A 23,671-nucleotide genomic window follows, 5' to 3' on the forward strand; every position below is an offset into this window, starting at 1 on the left:
ATAGTTATATCCCTAATTTCATTCTATTATAATACTGTCCTTCTTAAGTCAACCTTTGGAAAGCAAAGACTTATTAAGAGTCATGGGAATTATAGTCCAGCCAACACCTATTTATTAGTCTCAATAAAAAGAAGCCCTTATCTTAATATATTTAAGCGGTTTTAAGATATTTTGATGATATATCCCCATTATAGAAGCTCTATCTGAATTCTCTTTTCTGGTCTTTTAATCTTAGTAATTTGTTTTTTATCAATTTCGGGTTAAAACGTATAAGGTAAACATTTTTTTAAGTCTAAACACATAAAAAAACACACAACGTGAACACTTTTCTTGTTCTCTTGATTTAACGCGAGTGGTTTTTTAGGTGATGGGACTATTTTTAAGCCAGCTTGGGGCGCATTAGATGCAGTCAGAACTATTCTTCATCACCAGCCAACTGACGAAATATCTGTGAAAACCACCTGGAGAAATGGCATTTGTCCAGTTCTAATACTTTTTTTGTCTCAATGTACTAGATTAGTGAATAATTCTAAATCTAGCTTTCTGTGATTTATATAATTTACGTCCATTTACAGATTTAATTTATAAACCCATTAGCTGTTGTTTAACACATTATTGTTACTTTTAGGGCTGTAGAACCCTCTGATCCCCTCATACCCAGCAAACGTTCTGAGCTCCTACAAAAGAGGGGCATCAGGGGAGGAAAGAGGGGCTTTAGAGGAGGAGAGAGGGACATCAGGGGAGGAAAGAGGGGATTTAGAGGAGGAAAGAGGGACATCAGGGGAGGAAAGAGGGACATCAGGGGAGGAAAGGGGGACACCAGGGGAGGAAAGGGGGACATCAGGGGAGGAAAGGGGGAATCAGGGGAGGAAAGAGGGGCTTTAGAGGAGGAGAGAGGGACATCAGGGGAGGAAAGAGGGGATTTAGAGGAGGAAAGAGGGACATCAGGGGAGGAAAGGGGGACACCAGGGGAGGAAAGGGGGACATCAGGGGAGGAAAGGGGGAATCAGGGGAGGAAAGGGGGATAGTGGAATTTGGGTCTCAAAGTAAATGCCAAAACCAAAATGGATCTCTGCGTCGATTTAATGGGCTTGTGTATAAAATCTCCCAGCGACGAAGGGGTTAATTTGTTCAGGGTCCCAGTTAAGTGTCCTCTCAGTGGCTGTAACACAGTGAAGCCTCTCAGTGATACTGAGCCTTGACGGTTTTCATTAATATTCAAGCAATGCTTTCAGTTTTAAGCCCAAAAGCCCGCAACAGATCCTTAATAGCACCGAGCCTAGAGATCCATTTCTGCGCGTTACTAGCTTAAAGGTACCGTAACATTGCACACAGATACTCAGACAGACGGCCGGACAGGCGCGGCCCACCTGCCATCATTATTCATACACTCATGGAACAAATGTAAAAAAAATTGGGAACGGTAACGTTACAAAAGGGGAAGAGATAATGGGGAGGAATAATAATACTGATCCTGACATTAGGACATTAAGATGGCTGGTTCTATGGTATATACATTAAAACAAAACATGTATATACCATGTATAGATTGTTTTAATTTGTAAACAGTATTACATGGGCTTATTTAGTATATAGGCCTCCATTGATTATAGAGCTCCCCAGGTTGGTTGTGGGAGATCAGACAGTCGTTCCTCGCTACACACAAAAGCAGGACAGTGGAGCAGCTAAAAAACAGGACTGTTGGGAAGTATGGTTAAGGGAAAACCAGAAGAAAGACATGGAAAATGTTTTACCATGATCTACCCCTGCATACAAAACTACAAATCATGTTCCCCTTTGTGCAATGCTACCACATTGTCTGATTTATAGTTTTACGTATATATAAATTATTTATAATGGAATGAAGACACAACGTTAAATATGTGATTCTTGGTGGGTTTTTTTTATATTTTGGTATCTAAATCTAAATTGTTTCTAAGAATCTCGTAAAAGCTTTTTACTGTACTTCTGTTCCTATGTGACATTCCACGAAAAGTGCTTCCACATGATAATACGTTTTTAGAAACTTTATCAGATTAGATAATCTTGTACTTTTAGATTTACGGCTTTTGCTTGTTTATGTCTTTAAGATTTTCTTGTATTTAAAAAAATAAATGTGAATTATTATAAAAATAAATTAAGCTCCTATCAAAAACTATCATTTAATAGCAGAGAAAGCGATGTAGTTACACCAATTCACCACAAGGGGACCTCATTCCGTATAAGGATTATTATTCACAGAATTACTTAATATTTATTTTCTATATGTTCTGTTAGGTCACAAAATAAATTCCGAGCCAAGCCTCTTTATACATAATCCATTATTTATGTCATATTCAAACATTTATTATTAAAATCCCAAAGAATACCAGGACTCTTTGGGATCCTCAATGACTTCAAAAGTACAATAAAGTGTAATCACATTTTATAGGTCAACTTGAAATCCAAATGGTTCCACTTATGGTTCATTTTGATGAGTTTGTTCTTGTTTTTTGTTTTTTTAAATTTGCTACAATTTCACCCAGAAAAAAATCCGACCCTGGACCTTCACCAAAGGAGCTAAGCCTGGGGTGACCAGTAGGTAGACCACCAGCTATGTTCTCCAAACTACAAGCGCATCCTTCTATGATGCTGACTTCTAGGATCAGTATTTGGAACTATTACTAATCTAACCAACCCCATTTCCTGATATATTGAGAAATCCTTATCTCAAATATCAGAGTGTCATTATGGAACGAGTAGACCATTTTTAAGCTCAACAATGAAATGAAGGAACTCAACAAGAAGAACCCATAAGAATATATTCCCACCCAAAGGGGTTTCTCTGATTTTCTGTATTCATAACCTCAGCCCACAGTCTGAACCATCCAAGGACAAGCGCTCAGGTCTCATCTGGCTGCCTCAATGGGAAAGGAAGAAAGACGGAGATTTATGATGAAAAGCGATACAGTGTGTCATCCGAACAACCCCTCACTACATGGGAATTAAACCCCCAGGGAGGGAACAGAAGGTTATTGTAATGGTGGTTAACAGCTTAATGCAATCAATTACCTTCTTCCATCATATTCCTAAGGTTTTTTTCAGTAATCAGACTTCATGGATCCTTAGCTTTCCTGCGTACAAATTCCGCTTCGTAAATGGGTTAGAAAGTCACCGAGGGGCTGATATAAAATAATGGACCGAATAATAATAATAATAAATCCCTAATCAATTTCAGATACTCATGTCCTGAGCTTTTGGCGAGGCATGGGATATATCAGCACATGGATCTATGTGTAATGGGATGACATTCCGATCCCCCTGGATGATCAGGACCAACGCACCAGACCCTTCAGAGAACAGATTTTTAGCATATCTCATCATTTCCTTTTATATACCGGCCCCAAACCATGCCCTGAGCACAGATTGATCCGTTTTAATGGCTGCTCTACTAATTGATCCGCTTGCGCTCATCTTAAGACCTCCTAAATAATATGGAGTATCGGCAGGACCGGACTGGTGAAGACAGAGCGCCCCTGGCACGTTAAGGCCAGCGACCACCAGATGATGTAAGTCCGGCCGACGGCCAGATAACCCAACGGCAGATCAGAGGAGTGTGAGAAAATGTCGGCCCCAGGCCCACCGGAAATGTATGGTGTTTGAGGGAGTGTGTGTGTGAGTATGTATGTAAGTATGCTCTTAGAGTGAATGCGTGTTAGGGTATGCTATAAGCAGTTGTGTATGAGAGTATGCTGTTAGCATGTGTATGTACATGCTACTGTATGGTGTAAGAGTGTGTGGGTGAGCGGGTGTTAGTGTATGTGCATCAGCATAATGGTGTGTATTAGTATTTGATGTGTGTTTAAGTTTGCGTATGGTATTAGCGTGAGTGTCGGTGTTAGGTGTGAGTGTCAGGGGTGAGCATATGGTTAGTGTAGAGTGTTAAAGTGAGTGGGTATTAGAGCGAGTTTGCGTGTTAGTACCCATGGCACTAACCCTTGGATAGCTCCTGCATATTATATACTTGCTGTAAATGGAACCCTGCAATATGCATTTTGTAAAGATGCTTATCAGGATATATTTTGCACTTTTGGACTTTGGCCAATAATATAACAAATGTCAGAAATATCGAAAGTTTGATATTTATCCAGTTCTTTCTTTTCTCCAGACAAAGCAAGCACTGTAGCTGCCTTGGAGCGATTGGAGTCTCTGGGCTACCCCCGTACCCCAAAACACTTGCAGCTTTGTTCTTTTTATGGCCTACCTAGAAAGCATGTGGGTAAATTTGGTGTCGAGGTGTCTTTTAACCAGAATGAGTTTTAAGATATAGGAACAGAAAGAATACTCAGGTATCTCTAACTCAAGACATATTCTGCGCATATTACATGAATTTAAATAATACCCTGGGGCTTTGGCCACATTGCCTGCATGGCTGCACACTGCTCTACGCTCAGCCGAAAACTAATATACATCCTTATTTTCTGATCCTCTGGGTGACGCAGTCATCACAATTTATCTGAGCATCCTTTGTGACCCCTAATCAGTATCTTTTCTCATCTGCACGTTATAGTGAAGAGGGGGGCCACGCTGCAGCTGCTGCATTACCATTATACCGCCGCGAACAAGCAGCGTAATTATAAGAGAGCAGAAGAAGAAAGGAAGCATTGATAAACCAGAGAGAATAGGAGCAGGACGGAGACAAGTGAATAAGAATCTCTCAGACGCGTGGGATTTATGAGAATGGAAATGTATGCGCAGAAACACACTCTGTGTACCGGACCTTAGAAAGGAAGAGGTCCATTCTTTACCGAATTTCACACTATCCCCAGACAAGTGGCGATTGTCACCTTACATGTGAGAGTCTAGTGAATGGTTAAAGGTAGCACCAGGTCAGCAAAACTGACTCCAAAGGCAGAGGAATATGGAGGCAATTACAGTATTCTTGCCTGCTTTTACCCCTTTTTCCATCTGACGCAGCAATTTATGGTGTGTTCATAGGAACGGGGGTTGTGTTCCATATGGAAGACCACAGGGAATGAATGAATGTATGAATGAACGAGTGAATGAGCCAGGAAGACATATATAGAAGTCCTTTTAGGAAGCAGGAAAATGGCCTCAGATTTCTAAATAAGCCAGTTTTAAGATCTGAGGAGTCCAGTGATGGCCATTCTCCATAATGCATAACTTTATCTGGCGGATTATGGGTTAAACCTTAGAGATCTGGTATCCTGGAAATCAAAATAGCACATATGCCCCAGTAATGACCGATCTGCAATCCTAGCCAGAGGAGAAGTAATACTGGAAAAAGAATCCTGGAGAAACAGTTTTATGGCAAGACGTGGAAAAACCTGAAATAAACAGAGGATTTCGGGAACCGAACTTGGTTTTTCCACCTATAGAAATCATAAGCCATGTTTCCCTATAGCTTGCAAACAGGTTCTGAATTCAGCACCATGGACAGATATTTTCCAGTACAGTATTTTCAAGTTCCTTCCGGCTCACGGAGGGTTAACTCATAACTGGCTCTATATAGGAGACTTCTGCATAGTATGGGGGGGGGGGGACCGGCTCTCCGGGCCCCTGTGTACCGGAAGATAAAGGGGATTAATATGATAACGGCAGTGATACACTGCCTTGTAGTCACTAGATTAAATATTAATTCCATTTTAAATTAGAAAAGCGGGACATAGATTCCAAGCAGTTATTATGCGGCAAGTGCGGGGTTAACCCTTTGAGGTTTCATTATTTGGCTAACTATATTATCCTAGACTTGGAAAGAATTAAATATTTCAAGTGATGGATCCTACTCCCATTGTACAGCGCTGCGGAATATGATGGTGCTTTATAAAACAATTAAAAATAATAATAATAATGATAATAATAATAATAATGATAATAATGATACTTGTTATCAGCCAAACAAATCTCTGGAATTTGAGATATTTATTGAATTCTGAACTATTGTGGAATTCTATAGAATGTTTCAATATTTGGGATGATGATCTATGGTATAACCTGTTAATGGAAATGGTAGGTGGTCTACTTGAGACACCCTGATTAGTTTATGGTTGTCTTCTTCAAAGGTCACGTTAAGTGGACCTTCACTGGGAATTTGGGTCTCAGACGCCTTGTAAGAGATAAGCGCCGGTGATTTAAGTGCATCGTGGAGTCTGGATTCTACTAAAGGCATAATTTATCAGTCTTAGAGGTAAGACTGTTCCCTCTAGGATTAGTGGAGAACTCTGATCATCACGCCGGGTATTGTACGGGGACAGCTGTGAGAGACCCGTCTCTTCTCCAGAACACCTGTACTACCTGCATAATTTATGCCGAGCACCAGGGGACGTCCGCTAGGAAATGTATCCGCTAGCGGGGGGCAGCCAGCTGAGATTAGACGCTGCCGAGAAGTAGCGGGCAGTTAAGCGCCCGTCGGATTGGCAACCGCTAGCATTTACAATGGAAATATGTAGAGTTAGAGGATAGTAACATCTCAAACAATCTATGCCTCTAAACCGGCATCCGTAAATAGTACATTTCTAGAGCAGAAAGCTAGGTTTCTTTGATTCTTTCCCTAAAACGTGTAACCAAACGTCCGGTGATCCCCTGGCCGGCAGAGCCACAAACCCTGTAGGTGGATATGCTGAATGCATACGGGGGAATGCAGGAGAATCTCTCCACGCATTTGTCAAAAATATGCTGCTAGAGTGTCGCTTCATTTCCTATTCTCAGGATCTGCATGATTATTTCACCCCATTAACTTAGTCTTCCTTTTTGAGGTTACTGCTCCTCAAAAAAAATATGAATTTTTTTCTTCTAGCTATGCCACTTTTTGCCACAAACCTCAATTTCCCTGATCTAAAATATCTGCACACTAAATGAAACAATACCTAGAATCGCAGCAATGGCGCACTCTATATTATATGCTGGTATATTATATATATTATTTTATATATGCATGAAGCTATAGCTTTTTAAACCACATCGCAGGGGATTCTGAGAACAGCCGCTCGAGATATATTTTTATTAAATGTAGCGGCCGTTTCCTGAAATCCCAGAACTTCCAGCTAATGTAAGAAGCAGCTCTCTGGGGCTTTATTATTTCTTGTAAGGATGTAGACAGAAAAAGCCCTTTTCTCCTACCCAGCAAGGCTTTTAAACCTTATTAAAACTAACGCAGAGTTCTGTGTTCACCTTTCAATGATTTATTTGCTTATCTTCTAAAAGTCCTAAATCTGGTATTTTGTAGGGTGATGCGTGTGACGTCTCTTTAGTAAGAGACACGCTATAGACAGACATCAATGGTTCCATGGAGGCCACACCTCGCAACCTACAGGACTTAAAGGATCTGGTAATAACGTCTCGGTGCCGGGTCCCACGGCTCACCTTCAGAGGTCAAGTGGAGTCCGTGCCTCGAAAGGTCAAAAGGGGCACCCACACAAAATTAGGCAGGTGGTCATAATCTTATGGCTGATCGGTGTACATACAGGCTGATGGTTGGACATGGTTGGGACTCCGCATATCCAGCCGGTGACCTTACGCCGGAGGACCCGATCTGCCTCGGCAGTGGCAGTATCAGTAGCCATGCAGCCCCATTGGCCACTGGCCCACTAGGCATTTGTCCAGTGGGTCAGATGGCCAGTCATGGGCCTGGTCCCATTGCTAGGTCTTTTATCTCCAGTGAGCCTGGCTAGCATAATAATAAAAATTATTAATTAAAAAAAAAAATACAAAAAGATTATATGGAAATATCATTTCTGGTGCAAAGTGGTGAAAGTGGTGCAGTCACCATAGCAACTACTGGAATGTTCCAAATAGTTCATCATACATAACTTCCAGAATTGGCAGGTTAATAGAAACCTGCCAGTTGTGCTGTGAGTTCTGTGTAAAATTGTTCAAATGATTCTATCATAGTAACTGTTTGTTTTCCAGTTACTTTTTTTTTTTTTGCTGTGTCTCCGCCATGAAGACCCCCCTCCCCCCACCAACCACCTAAAACCGGCTGTCTCCAGCTATATAAAGCGGAAAGGTTGTGTGTGAGAAGAGACTTAGAACAAGTGGAAAATGCAGAGAGGAAAAGACGGAAATGTTTCTCACTTCCTTCCAGTAAAGCAATAAAGTCAAAGGACCTTGTAAGAGGCAGCCTGCGTCTCATAATGCAGGCAGAAAAACGGCGGTCACCAGGGGTGGGCTCGCTTGGGGGGGGGGCAAATGCCCTCCGTGCCATTCCAAAATTGTTCACATATGGCAGGTCTGACCTGGAACAGGTCGGTCCAGGTTGGACTGGCAGTTTGTGGGCAATTTTTAGACCGGCCCGGGGAAGCAGGAACACCTCGGGGGTCACATAACGCAAGGTTACGTGGCCCCCACGGTAAAAACAAGGCTGCTTGCACAGTGTGGGGCAGCCGGATGGATGGAGGGAGTGGGAGGGTAAGAGAGAAAGTATGTAATTTAGAATGAGAATGTATGTATAAGTGTGTGTTTTAACATGGATGTGTAAATGTGTGTGAGCATAAATGTACATGTGTAAGCGTTTCTGTGTGTGAGCATGAATGTGTATGTGTAAGCGTGTGATAGCATAAAGTGTATGTGTGTGAGCATGAATGTAGATGTGTAAGTGTCTGAGAGAGGGAGTATGTGTTAGCGTAAATGTGTATGTGTGAGAGTGAGTATGAGTAAGTGGATGTTAGTGTAAGTATAAGCATGTGTATGTGTGCGAGGATGACTTTGTAAGTTTGTGTAACTGTGTGTATATGTGTGCCAGTGCATATGTCAGAGACAAGGGGCCAATGGGGCCACTGTTTTGTGACTTGTTACTCCCTATACTGTGAGAAGGAAGGGTTAAATAATAATCTGATTATGGATACGAAGTCCCAATTTGCCCCAAGCCCCCGCATATACAAAATGTTATGCCCAAAGCCAAATTAGTCATCTTTTTTCACTTGATGTAAAACTACTAACGCTATTCTCTTATAGTAACCCCTTCTTGACCAATGCCCTTACCATAGGACCACATGTATGTAATAGGAAGTAGAGATGTCTATGACCAGGACTAAACATCAGAGCAGCACTTCCAGCGAGGAGTCGGATGTGTTTAAATAAATCATGAAAGGTGAAAAAGTATAGAAAACGCCCAAAGCCTTTGGGACTTAAAGTAGATCCCAAATCCTGTATTTTTACAGAAATACACATTAAACAAACCCATGTAATGCTGTTTACATCCATAAGTATTAAAGCGCACCTAATGTCTATACCATAGGATCCTATAACAGCGACAGATTAACCAATAATAACTATCGATTGGCAAAGAGCTCAATGAATTTGGTATGATGTTGTGGTCTGGCTCAATATAGGCAGGTTTAAAAAAAAAACAAGAAAAAAAAAATAAGATAGAAGATATGATACAGAATATTTATCATGCTTTTTTCTTTATTTTGAATAACTTTTGTTATTATGTCGATTGGACTGAATAAGCAAAGCAGCGGCCAACAGAACATTGTTAAAATATAAAAAATGTGTCTAAATAAGTTTCTTTCCGCTACGATGGCAGATGTACCGTCTCTAACCCTACAACATGCCGTCAAAAGTGTACTCATGCTGACTTTGGCACGACCAAGGGGAGAAGTTGAGTAGAGCTGCTTCCTTGTGCAGCATGTACTATGAGCAAAACATCTGGTCATGACATCATAGGCTGGCGCTCTGCCTCATAAGGACATGCAGGACAAGAGATCCTACGAAGGCTTTGCCGGCAAGGCATTCACCTCCAAGGGGTTAAATACAGGGATCACTAATCTTTCCAACTGGCCCATTGAACAGCAGGTTGCAGGTTAGCAATTGGGGCAATTTGCCCCCATCCAAAAGGGCACAGACATTCTGCCCCGTGGCAGGCTATGCTACCAAATTGTGCCGTTATTTAATTACCGTGTCATAATTCAATGAAGGCGCTTTCAGCGTGCCGGTATGTACGTGCTGATGTGTGTGCATAACAACACGGATCCATTAATCATGCTTTGGGCTTGCGGCTCTCGCATCGTTATTCCTGAGACATGGAAAGCACGTCCGGGTTTAGGAAATGCCCCGTAACCCACCCTGCTTCCTTCATTACAAGCGCCTATAAATAGAAGGGTACAGGAGACGCTTCCAGGGCGGATGTTTATCCGGAGAGAGGTCCGCGAGACGCTGTTACATTCGCACACGAAGGTGTCGAGCAAAACAACCAGGCGTGTCGAGGTAACAAGGGCATAAATGGACCTTCTCCGACCAGAAGGGCCGGATTCTGAAGCCATCGAGAAGGTTCCCCACGGTGGTACATCTCTTCTCCATCTCCTGGAGGCTCGTCTTCCCACGAAAAGCCAATTGTTTGGCCAGTAAACACATTACGGAGTGACTCCGATGGACACATGGTTGTGTTAGTCTTTACCGTACCCTCAAACCTTTCCAAAAGCCAAAGAGGGGCATATTTGTTATAGGGGGTGGGGCTAGGGGTGCAGCTAGGGGTGGGGCTTTACCAAAACTTTTTAAGTGACATTGTCACCGACTAAGAGTTGTTTATTCCTTTAGACAAACAACGTATTTTGTGTACACGATTTAATTTATAAACACACTTAGTTTCTACTGTTTATAAACACATTATTGTTACTTTTAATGCTGTAGAACCCTGCGATCCCCTCACACCCAGAAAACAATCTGAGCTCCTAGAAAAGAGGGGCATCGGGGAGGAAAAGGGACCACGCGATTTTGGGTCCCAAATTAGGAATAGCCCTCCGAAGAAGGGCTTTAGTGATTTGACTAAAAATCTATGAAACCAACACAATTTCTATGCATTTAACTTTCCTATACGTCGTGATCTGTGTTGTATTTTCATATTTTGGCTAAGCCTACGTGGGCTCTTCCTACAATAATCAGCGTCAAGTTAGTATATGAAACGTTCATATTTCACTTATATACGTGATGCCGCAGGGCACTGATTGCCACGTTTCCCAAAATACACAAATTGGCATTCGAGTCACACTAGTGGAAACTGAGCAGAGATTTCCCCATCCAAAATAATCAGAATTAAGAAAATAGTCTTATTTTCTCTAATCGCGTGAAGCTTAAAGGTTGGCTTTCTGGATGGCACCTTCATCGTCATCACTGGTGCTTGTTTTAACCTCCCCGTTATTTTAGATTGCAAGCTTCGTGGTACCATGGCCTGTTGTTTATTTGCAACACTATAGCCAGCCTATAAATACACAGTTATTGGGTACGTCAGAAAATCACTATAATGTTCTTATGCCAACCATGCCCATAGCCCCGGATATTTTGATGCTTACACACTCAGTAGTAATCAGTATGTCCTCAGCTACAGATTGAGTCACTTCAAACGTTATCCTATCAGCGCACCGAGCAGCAGAACCCAATCCACCCCCAACTCTGTTCCTTTCTATATTTATCAGCTACAAATATAGATGCATGATTATAGTAGGGGGTGATAGAGATACAAAGGGGGTGCATATCAACCCCCCCCTTTGTGTTTATGGAGAAACAAGACTGATAATAATGATGTCATAGGCAGATCTTGAAGATATTTGCATGTGGAATTGTAGAATAAAGGAGTGAGTGTTACCTTGGTGCTAGTTGGTCCATCCATCCATCCTGCATTTGACTGTGATACAATGTAACTCTTGCATGGAATATATAAATATGATGCACCCTGGAGAACACTCAGCATCTCAGCTTCATCATCCAGCTCTAGAATCCCCAAAGCACCAAGGAGAAGCAGCAGCAGCATCTGGATTTCAATCACCCCAAGAAATAAACAGAGCCAGGGCTGCAGGTATCAACACTCTCCATCCAGACCTCCTCTCCCCAACCTCACAATCAATCCGCAGAGGGGAGGGGTATGCAGAAAGAGAGGGAGGAGAGTCTGGGATCTGTCTCCAGGATAACTGGAGGGATGGGTTAAAGCAAAACCAAAATTCCACTGCAAATGAAACCAATACAAAAACAAAACAAAAAAAGAGAAAGGAATTATATGAGGGAGTGCAACTTACCGAAGTGGGAGCTAAAAGCAAGGCTGGGTTTGAACAGGGAATACATGATGAAAGCCAGAATCCTACCCATAGCCAGGCAGGCATTGGGGGGTAAACAGAAAGTAGAATGCTCAGGAGCTGGAAAGGGGTCAGTAGAAGGTGGGCACTTGAGGCTCAGGGGTGCAGCAGCTATCACTTGCTTCTCATCTTCTTGCAGGGGGACCAAAATCAGGTACCTTTAGCCCTCCTGCACCAAAACAATGAAGCTCTTGCAGGCAGAGGACCAGAACCCACACTGAGGGTCACATGCATGGAGTTTTAAGAGCGTGCAGAATATTTGGGAGAAGCAAAGAGAAAAGGAGCTATTCCAGTGCTGGCTGACTAGTCCCTGATCTATACATACACACCTACCTAATTCCTCTTTCCCCCTATACTGCACACAGCGCTCTCTACTGACACCTACAGGGCGAGCAGCGCACCGCAGGCTCAGGGCTCCTCCTGACGCACACAAGCTCTGCCTGACACCTACTCAGCAAAAGACCTCTGAGTTGTTGATTTGCCTTCTTATCCAATAGGAGATGCATGTTTCAGAAATTAACCTTCAAAGCCACGGAAAGACTAAGGGACTGCAATAGGTACAGCTTGGAAGGGAGAGGATGGATGGATGGATAGAGACATCTAAATAATTAAAGGGGTTAAGTACAGGAGGGAAGTTTATTCCAAAGGAGGAGAAATGTTTGAAGAAGAGACCATAATCTAAAACTAGAGGGTCAGAGGCTTAGATGTAATGCAAGGAAGTTTCAATAAGGAAAGAGTTAAATTCATAGAAATAGAAAGTCCCCCCATCGCTCCATTGAAATGCATGTCCTACATAGCAGGATTAGTCACAATTTTGTGTGACTCAGCCCTCCTCCTGTTCACTTTGTGACAGCAGTGATGCAAAAACACGCGAGGAACAGGAAAATATCATCCGTGCTCACTTACTCCATAACAGCAACCCCCCCCCCGAAAATATATATTCCCGAGAACATCCACTAACCACCCCCCCACCACCACCCTATTCCTTCCGTATCGCCACAACGGGGTATTATTAACGAGTGTAGATCCAATGCGGCCCCTTTTGACTCGTGTTACAGATGACACCTTCCTCTCACCCCTCCTAATACACAGACATCAGGACACCTACCTCTCCCCTCCTCCTAATACACAGACATCAGGTCACCTACCTCTCCCCTCCTCCTAATACACAGACATCAGGACACCCACCTCTCCCCTCCTCCTAATACACAGACATCAGGTCACCTACCTCTCCCCTCCTCCTAATACACAGACATCAGGACACCCACCTCTCCCCTCCTCCTAATACACAGACATCAGGTCACCTACCTCTCCCCTCCTCCTAATACACAGACATCAGGACACCCACCTCTCCCCTCCTCCTAATACACAGACATCAGGACACCTACCTCTCCCCTCCTCCTAATACACAGACATCAGGACACTTACCTCTCCCCTCCTCCTAATACACAGACATCAGGACACCTACCTCTCACCCCTCCTAATACACAGACATCAGGACACCTACCTCTCACCCCTCCTAATACACAGACATCAGGACACCTACCTCTCACCCCTCCTAATACACAGACATCAGGACACCTACCTCTCCCCTCCTCCTAATACACAGACATCAGGACACCTACCTCTCCCCTCCTCCTAATACACAGACATCAGGACACCTACCTCTCACCCCTCCTAATACACAGACATCAGGACACCTACCTCTCACCCCTCCTAATACACAGACATCAGGACACCTACCTCTCCCCTCCTCCTAATACACAGACATCAGGACACCCACCTCTCCCCTCCTCCTAATACACAGACAACAGGTCACCTACCTATCCCCTCCTCCTAATACACAGACATCAGGACACCTACCTCTCCCCTCCTCCTAATACACAGACATCAGGACACCTACCTCTCCCCTCCTCCTAATACACAGACATCAGGACACCTACCTCTCCCCTCCTCCTAATACACAGACATCAGAACACCTACCTCTCCCCTCCTCCTAATACACAGACATCAGGACACCTACCTCTCCCCTCCTCCTAATACACAGACATCAGGACACCTACCTCTCCCCTCCTCCTAATACACAGACATCAGGACACCTACCTCTCCCCTCCTCCTAATACACAGACATCAGAACACCTACCTCTCCCCTCCTCCTAATACACAGACATCAGGACACCTACCTCTCCCCTCCTCCTAATACACAGACATCAGAACACCTACCTCTCCCCTCCTCCTAATACACAGACATCAGGACACCTACCTCTCCCCTCCTCCTAATACACAGACTACAGGACACCTACCTCTCCCCTCCTCCTAATACACAGACATCAGGACACCTACCTCTCCCCTCCTCCTAATACACAGACATCAGGACACCTACCTCTCACCCCTCCTAATACACAGACATCAGGACACCTACCTCTCACCCCTCCTAATACACAGACATCAGGACACCTACCTCTCCCCTCCTCCTAATACACAGACATCAAGACACCTACCTCTCCCCTCCTAATACACAGACATCAGGACACCCACCTCTCCCCTCCTCCTAATACACAGACATCAGGTCACCTACCTCTCCCCTCCTCCTAATACACAGACATCAGGACACCCACCTCTCCCCTCCTCCTAATACACAGACATCAGGACACCTACCTCTCCCCTCCTCCTAATACACAGACATCAGGACACCCACCTCTCCCCTCCTCCTAATACACAGACATCAGGTCACCTACCTCTCCCCTCCTCCTAATACACAGACATCAGGACACCCACCTCTCCCCTCCTCCTAATACACAGACATCAGGACACCTACCTCTCACCCCTCCTAATACACAGACATCAGGACACCTACCTCTCACCCCTCCTAATACACAGACATCAGGACACCTACCTCTCACCCCTCCTAATACACAGACATCAGGACACCTACCTCTCCCCTCCTCCTAATACACAGACATCAGGACACCTACCTCTCCCCTCCTCCTAATACACAGACATCAGGACACCTACCTCTCACCCCTCCTAATACACAGACATCAGGACACCTACCTCTCACCCCTCCTAATACACAGACATCAGGACACCTACCTCTCCCCTCCTCCTAATACACAGACATCAGGACACCCACCTCTCCCCTCCTCCTAATACACAGACAACAGGTCACCTACCTCTCCCCTCCTCCTAATACACAGACATCAGGACACCTACCTCTCCCCTCCTCCTAATACACAGACATCAGGACACCTACCTCTCCCCTCCTCCTAATACACAGACATCAGGACACCTACCTCTCCCCTCCTCCTAATACACAGACATCAGAACACCTACCTCTCCCCTCCTCCTAATACACAGACATCAGGACACCTACCTCTCCCCTCCTCCTAATACACAGACATCAGGACACCTACCTCTCCCCTCCTCCTAATACACAGACATCAGGACACCTACCTCTCCCCTCCTCCTAATACACAGACATCAGAACACCTACCTCTCCCCTCCTCCTAATACACAGACATCAGGACACCTACCTCTCCCCTCCTCCTAATACACAGACATCAGGACACCTACCTCTCCCCTCCTCCTAATACACAGACATCAGGACACCTACCTCTCCCCTCCTCCTAATACACAGACTACAGGACACCTACCTCTCCCCTCCTCCTAATACACAGACATCAGGACACCTACCTCTCCCCTCCTCCTAATACACAGACATCAGGACACCTACCTCTCACCCCTCCTAATACACAGACATCAGGACACCTACCTCTCACCCCTCCTAATACACAGACATCAGGACACCTACCTCTCCCCTCCTCCTAATACACAGACATCAAGACACCTACCTCTCCCCTCCTAATACACAGACATCAGGACACCTACCTCTCCCCTCCTCCTAATACACAGACATCAGGACACCTACCTCTCCCCTCCTCCTAATACACAGACATCAGAGGATAGATACCCCCGGTTTAAGGCAGATATAAGCACAGAATAAGTAATCCTGTTTTTTTAGATGACCTGAAGTGACCGCGTGTTAGCGTGTGGTCTGATGAGCGTAATCCTGCGCATGTCTGACAGCCGCTCTGTGCCACAGACCCGGTAAACGTTCCATATTAGCTGGTGATATGTGTTCCACCACATTGATTCCCGTCTAATCCCGTGACCCGCTAATCCGACTCCTGCTCCACGAGAATTCTGCTTTATCTGAGGAGCGAAGAGGAGACTAGACAGGCGTCTGTATTTAGGTTGAGACTGAAACATATTTATGAAATATTAATTAATATATAGAATGTAAGAATAGATTTATAAAGTGTTCTGGACTGGTGTGGTCAAGGATGGGCGTCTCGCCATAGAGCCCGGACGGGGCATTTGAAGGTGTGGGGTAATTTACAGGGGTAATGTGATTCAGGGACAGTCCTCGCTGAGGACCCATAGGCTGCTGCAGCCATCCACTCGGCGAAGTGCTCCTCTTCCTACACCCAGAGACCGTGTCCGGCTTGGAGGAAAGAGGAGAGCGAGGGGAGGTGATAGAAACGTTTAAATATATAAAGGGATTTACCAAGGTACAGGAGGGACGTTTAATTCAAGAGAAGGGGAAATCTGCCATAATCTAAAACTAGAGGGTCAGAGGCTTAGATGTAATGCAAGAAAGTTTTACGTTACTAAGAGGGTGGTAGATAAGTGGAGCAGCCTTCCAGCATAAGTGATAGCAGAAATAACAGACCGTTGGTCGTTTTCTATGTCCCTTCATACAATTTCCATTTTTATTCTTCTAATGTTTTAAGTCTTTCTCGGGTCTTCTGATTAAGGGGGTGTATCGTAGGGTTATTCTCTCAAATTGTTATCCATCAAGCTGTGAAGAAGGTCTGTATTTTTCAGCAGTGAACCCCAAAAATGTTTCAATCGGAATAACTAGTTCCATCGTTGCATTACCCAAGGTTCTTCTTGACAAAGCAAGGGGCATCTAATGTTTTGTTGGAGTTGATGCCAACTTTCATGGGTTCTTCAATAAGAAAGACCCCATAGAGCTCAAACTATTGTCTCCGCCCGGCTTTAGATCTTATGGAATGCTTAGTCGCATCTCTATAGCAAGACCTGGAAGATACCACCAAGATTCACCAAGCCAGCAGGGGATATTAGTAGCCCGCCTGGTGTTAAGCATATGAAAAGTACTTATTTTCTTTTCTTGTCTGCCTCATTCCCTTACTTGTTACAGGAATTTCTAAACTTGTCTATAGTTAGAAAAATGGTTAGTATCAGAAGCATCTAGACACAAAATGTTAATTTATTGATTTATTTTGTACAGTATTTTACAGTATTTTATATAATCTGGTGGTTTGGTGCTGCATATTTGGAGTGGCTGGTAGATTTTTTTCATTATTTTTTTTAATAATAATAATAAAGTGAATAAATGAATGTTAATTTTAAAAAGTAACCCTTTTGTTAACATTATATATATGTCAGGAACCAATTTTTCATTGCCTGAACCATGGCTTTTTTATACCTGTGGTGTTTACATCTGCGACCACTAGTGGCCACCCTCCGCCCTCTGGAGCACTCAGAACTCAGGTGTGCCTTGTTACCTGGGTTGAGCCCTAGTCTACATCCAGCTGGGCCTCGTTACCTGGATTACCCTGCCTTTATGAATCTGCCCTGCCCCTTCAGTCAGGCCCTTTGTATTGAAGTCTATGGACCTTCCTGCTTTGGCTCTGCACCTGTACTATTCCTGGTTCCCTGCTATTGTGTCCTTCCAAGTGGGCTGTGTGCCCTTCCAAGTGGACTCACTGCTATTGTGTCCTTCCAAGTGGACTCCCTGCTATTGTATCCTTCCAAGTGGGCTGTGTGCCCTTCCAAGTGGGCTCCCTGTCAAAAGACTTATTACCGGTATTTATTTTGCCATACGTCCGGTTTCTTGCTTTGACTGTATTACCCTTATTTGCTGGTCCTGTTATACATAAAATACACTGCATTACCTGGAATTCTGCTTGTGGTGTCTTTGTTTGCATAATCATGCACTGTGGGTTACATACTGAACCCCAAGTATCCCCTGCGCATGGGCTCCTACCCGACCTGATCGCCTGAGTCCTGACAATATATATAGTATATGATATTATATTTATATATATATATATATATATATATATATATATAAAATAAAGACACAGAGAATAGAGGAAAATTCCTTACTTAATCTGCATACAAAAGAATAAAAAAAAGTAAAATTTAGAATATAGATTTCGCTAAACCAAATAAATTGCCAGGCTTAATTTATTGAAGCCTAATTTAAGAAGGGGTAGGGAATGTCTCAAAAGGCATTTAACAAAATAGGATTTATCTCATAATCTATCAGGTGTAGGATTTTTCTTTTTTGGAGATAAAACTAATTTTTTAATAGAAATCTATAGGTAATTATTTACTGAAATGATCCCCATCGATGGCGGATCACACGCTTGTTACCCTTGAAATATTGTACAAATCTGTGCAAATTTATAAACATTTTTATTGCAAATAAATAAAAGTATTCACATTAAACCCCAGGGTTGAAAAAGTATTTGGAAATAGATATTTTAGAGCGCAACAAATGTTAGAGTTTCAACCAGATACAATGTGACAGAATATTCAGGTTTCCTCCTAATATCAGACCTTAAAGCATGTTAGAAGCCTGACCTTTTGGAGTGAACACATGCCGCGGTGCCATAGATTTGTCTGTTGCAAAAAGGGCAGAATTATGGGGGGAGGCGTGTTGGAAGAAGTGAAATTTCCCTTTTTTGCTGTCATTTTATAGAATAAATCATAACAGTCAAGGACCTTAGAATCCCTATGGAACGGTCTCTAGAGTGATGGTTTAAAAGAGCTTTAAAGGTGCTGTTCCACTTAGACAAATCATTCATTGCGCTCTAGTGTGTTCAGCAAATGAACCTTAGCAGATCTATCATTGTATTATTTTTCTAGGACGATTTAATTGGACAAAAACACACAAATATTTACAGACGCTTATTCGGTTTGAGGTTCTTGTGTCACATGACATTTAAGCGTTCCTCGACAAAATATATGAACGAGCCCATATTTTCCAGGATTCCATTCAGCAGGACTATGGGTGGGACAGCACCTTAATATGACATGGTGCACATCAATATGAATGTAAAAGCATGGATAGAATCCAATGTCATGGCTACTGATTGTCCCCAATTGCCCCGTTAATTAAAATCACATCAATTAGCGATAATAGCCCTCTTTCCATTAGTGCAAAGTGCCGTGTATATTATAAATAAAAATAAAAATAAAAAATACTTACAATGTGTACAATTTACCCGTGCTGATTACCCCATAAAAAGACCAGCTTTTTGGCATAATATTACCGACAGCGATTACATATACAAGTCATTAAAAACATTTAGCGTCTCTTAAAGTGATTGACATAGACTTATATTAACTTTAAGCATGCACAACGCTACCCTAGCAGACCGATCCCTGCTCCGATTGGTCGGTTTTAAATTTATTATTGGTGCGCTAAATTCCGCAGCTCCATAGCGCCTCCACTTGTGGGTTTTTATACCGTAATTGGAATACTGAGTTCTATCTCATCAGCATGCGCAACTTCACCACCGCAGAGCAATCTCTGCTTTTATTGGTGGTTTAATCCATTATTGCTCCTTAAAAATACATATAAAACATCCTTTGGCCAGTTCTTTTTGTTTTGTTTTTTAAATAAAACCTTGTGGCAAAAGACTTGAGGCATGGGGTATGTTTGCAGAGGCACTTTTTGTACCCCAAGCCCCTGGAGTTGATAGGAGTTTCAGGCTGATGACCTGCGATTTTCACCAGCGCCGGTGCCTTAGTGCCTCAGTCCCTCATGTACAGCTTAATCACCCCGGCTTTGTGCAGTTTCTGCCAGAGTTCCATCTCCTTCCGGAAACTGTGGTTCGAGTAGAACACAACCTTTTTGTGTTTGGTATCAAAGTAATGGTCCGAGAACTTTCCGTAGTTTGGTGTCATGAACCCGTAAGCATTGACCTAACGGAAAAAAGAAAAAGACGTCTCAAAGGGGAAATTTAAGACAGGTTACTGTGGCCCAGGCACTCTGTGACCATAAACGTAACTTAAAAGGGTTAACGCTAAATAAAAAGTGCATGCTATATGGTTTAATTATTTTATTTCGTTATGATGAACTGTGTTTCGCTTTAAGCATTTACATATCACCAGTTCCAAAAGAACCGGGGACCTCTATTTGCTTGTTACATCTAGATGCATGGATTGTATACGGATAGTTTTAATAAGGGAGTGTCATGGGCATTCATTTTCACATTAATATCAGTTATATATTATATACATATATTATACAAACAAGCATATAAATAATGTCTCTGAATCTCTTTTAAGAAATACTGAAACACATTTGATGCTCTTCAAGGCCTTTACCAAAAACTACCACTAGGTGGCAGCCACAGACCGTACAGCCCTGAGATTGCTGGCTGCTCTATATGGAAGCTCTGGGTCAGCCCCACTTTGGGCATTGTGGGTATGCACTAATGTTTTGTATTACATCAAAGCCTTTCAAGTGGAGGGTTTTCTAAACTTGTTTCTAAATCATGCCCGCTGTTGACCTAAAACAGGGTAAAACCCGTTGACCGCCTATGGTGCCCCAGCTGTCTTCTCAGCTGATTATTGTAGGTCATAGTCCACATTAGCTGGAGCTGCACAGGTTACATACCCATAGCAACATATTACTACCCCGGCTGAAAACTCTCCAGGTTTAACCCTGAGGCTACATGAATCTGGTGATTACAAGACCTCTGGGGCTGTATTAATTCTCCTCGGGGGCGGGCTTTTTATCGGAGATACAAGCCTTTTTAAAAAAGTCTAGGCATGATTACTGCCCTCACCTGGTCACAGGTGTGCACAGCAGCCAGCAGCATTGCAGCTCCCGTGGAAGGACGATAGATATCACGACTTTTTGTGTTTAAAATTGGAGCCCAAAGAAACCTGGATAAAGACAAAATGAAGGTTCAGAAGGAAAGAAGACGTTACAGCTCTAAAGGCCCCTATTTATAAGGTGTTAGATTGTGCGTGTATGAATCGTACATATATAGTGTTAGAGTGTGTATGTGTAAGGTGTTAGTGTGTATGTATGTGTAAGTGTGGAGCTGCCCTTGACCATCATCATAGCCTCCACATCCTCATTTATTTACAGCCCCACCACAATCCTTATCCCCCAACCGCCATCCCTTACCATCATTACCCCATACTGCATCATAATCATCCACCTACATCTTCATGCCCCCTAACACGACCTCTCATCATCTCCATGCCCACCCAGCATTATTTCTCCATCATCTTCATACTAGGCTGGCGCATTTGTTTTCGTACGAATGTTGAATGAATTTCGTCCAAACAAAAGATGGAGACGGACAATTTTTGTTGAATGTGAAGAAAGTTTTTTTCCCCGAAAATGAACACGAGTTCGCCAAAATAGATTGTTTCTGGCAGAGATGCACAGAATTCCTGGCCTGTTTGAAGCCCTGGAGCACTGACGTGTGCAGACCAGATTGTAAGGGTTAATAATGCCTCTGGAGGCCGCATGTTTGTTCAGGCACGTTACTGGAATTCTGCTAATTCTTGCGATAGAAGCTCGCTGAACGCATTGCACTGCGTTATGATAGGAATGAATAATGTCCTCCATATAGGGATATTTTTTATATATCTTCTAGGTTTGTAGAGTCTCACTTGCCCAATAAGCTTGCACTTCACTTCATCTACTGCCTTTAATATGTTTAATGGGGCAGGAAAACTCGTTGTATTCTTTTCAAGGACCAGTAAAGAAAACTATGTTTGCTTCACCAACCCCTGTCTTCAGGGCTGGACTGGGGGCCACTGGGTGGCCCTGGCACTTTAAGGTTGGTGGCCGCCAAATGACGAGACGTTTTTCAACCCAGCCGGCAGCCACACGCTGGCGCTGACACCACGTGGTTGGCCCAGGTAGGATGAAAAGTGACAGATGCGAGGGACTCACCTGTTTCTCAAGTAGCGCATAAAGTCAGGGTGCAGGATGTTAAAGTGTTCCATTGTAAGGTTCTCACCAAAATAGTTTTTTGGACTGCGGACAGAAGGAAAGGTGAGAAGAATTATAACGTCAAGTCAATAATAGTAATTCAACTAAATCTATGTAGGAATGTTAGAGAACACGCTAACATATGGAGAATGATAGCAGGGCTGTACAAAAGCCAGAGCCCGTTGGCCGTGGCTCCTAAAGTTTAACTGATGGCACAAAACTCTTTGAGTTGTCCTCTGTAGGTCCATCTCAATCTGGCTTCAAACATAAATCTGGTAAAATTCTCAGATTGTTCCTCTCTGGCTCCTTAATTCTACTCAGATTTGTTGCCTGGCATTTATTATAAGAGATGGCAAATTAGGTCTCACTTTTTCGACTTGTCTCTTCCTCTGTCGATGACGCTGTTTGTGAGCGCAGCCCACACCAGAAGATAGTCTCTATCGTGGTCTGGTAAAAGGAGGTAACGAGTTTCCTACGGGGAGGAGAAGAGAGTTTTAAGATCTTGTCTGAGATAATGTGTGTCGACCAGACCAGAGTCAATGACACCGCTGTGTCCATATCCAACGTGTGTTTGGACTACACCTCTCAAGATGCGTATTTAGTCTGCAGCTGTCCAAATGTCACACAAATGTAACATAGCTTTTGGGCTACAGACTGAGACCTCTGGCTCCTGTACCTCAGAACGTGGGGCTTTCTTGAACCCGTGTCCCCGGTAGCTATTGAATGAATTCATCATTGTGTTTGTTGAAAAGAAGAAGAATGAAGTTCGGTTTCCAACATCTTTCTCAAAACCCTTTGTAATGGCTCCATTAACCCTGCAAAAGGAGAAAAGAAAAACAATTAATGGGGAGAAGAAGAGAGCCTGTGGTGTCCTCCCACTAGGACCATTGTTGTTATGTTCCTACCTGAACACATAGTCGTGTGCGTCAATCTCTTCTCCCATACCAGATCCATTCAGGATCCCACCATTCCCTACCACGGCACAACGCACGCAGGTGCCATCCTTCTTCTTGTCATTAAACAAGTAGCCACTGTTTGAGGCGTTCAGTAGGTTTAAGGTCTGATTCACAACTAAAAGGACCAAGACAAGTCATTTTATTACCCATGGTCCAAATAAGCCTTTCCATAGCAATGGAATCTTCTGTAACATGAAAATAAACCTTCTTCTAACTCAGGGTGACCTCATGGCCTTTCAAAATTGCATCATGGCACTTTTAACTATAAAAATTAGATTTATTGATTTTATTTTAAAAAAGGAAGAAAGATTTCCATGGATGCTTTAGAAAGAATAGAAATCAAAGCATATTCCATCTTTGATTCTGGCCATTGATTACTAGTAGCCTCAATCTCTGAGGAACCAACTAGGAACTCACTGTGCCAAGTGACTCCCATCCAGCCGAAGGCCCCGTTGTATCTCTGGAGTCTTCGATACTCTGCTTCTGTCGCATGCTGCTTCCATTGTAAAACCGGAATGGTCTCCATGTAAATATCCTTGAAGTCCGAGTTCTTCAGCTTATCCCGTGTGCGATTTGGACACGTCTGAGAAGAA

General features: G+C 43.3%; 1 protein-coding gene across 1 annotated transcript; it reads right to left on the reverse strand.

Annotated features, from left to right (window-relative positions):
- Positions 1–19,916: 19,916 nt before the first annotated feature.
- On the reverse strand, positions 19,917–23,667 carry LOC149271190 (alpha-N-acetylgalactosaminide alpha-2,6-sialyltransferase 2-like; the record flags this gene model as incomplete). The annotated part of the gene is made up of 7 exons (XM_089507558.1): positions 19,917–20,087; positions 20,957–21,056; positions 22,084–22,167; positions 22,491–22,594; positions 22,799–22,937; positions 23,028–23,193; positions 23,496–23,667. Coding segments are annotated over 7 exons (936 nt in total), but the record flags the coding sequence as incomplete, so codon positions are not given.
- Between the last annotated feature and the right edge of the window lie 4 nt (positions 23,668–23,671).

Source organism: Sceloporus occidentalis, unplaced genomic scaffold (assembly GCF_023333645.1).
Source record: "Sceloporus occidentalis isolate IW3139 unplaced genomic scaffold, rSceOcc1.0.p SCAF_538, whole genome shotgun sequence".
In the NCBI taxonomy this organism is placed as follows: Eukaryota; Metazoa; Chordata; class Lepidosauria; order Squamata; family Phrynosomatidae; genus Sceloporus; species Sceloporus occidentalis.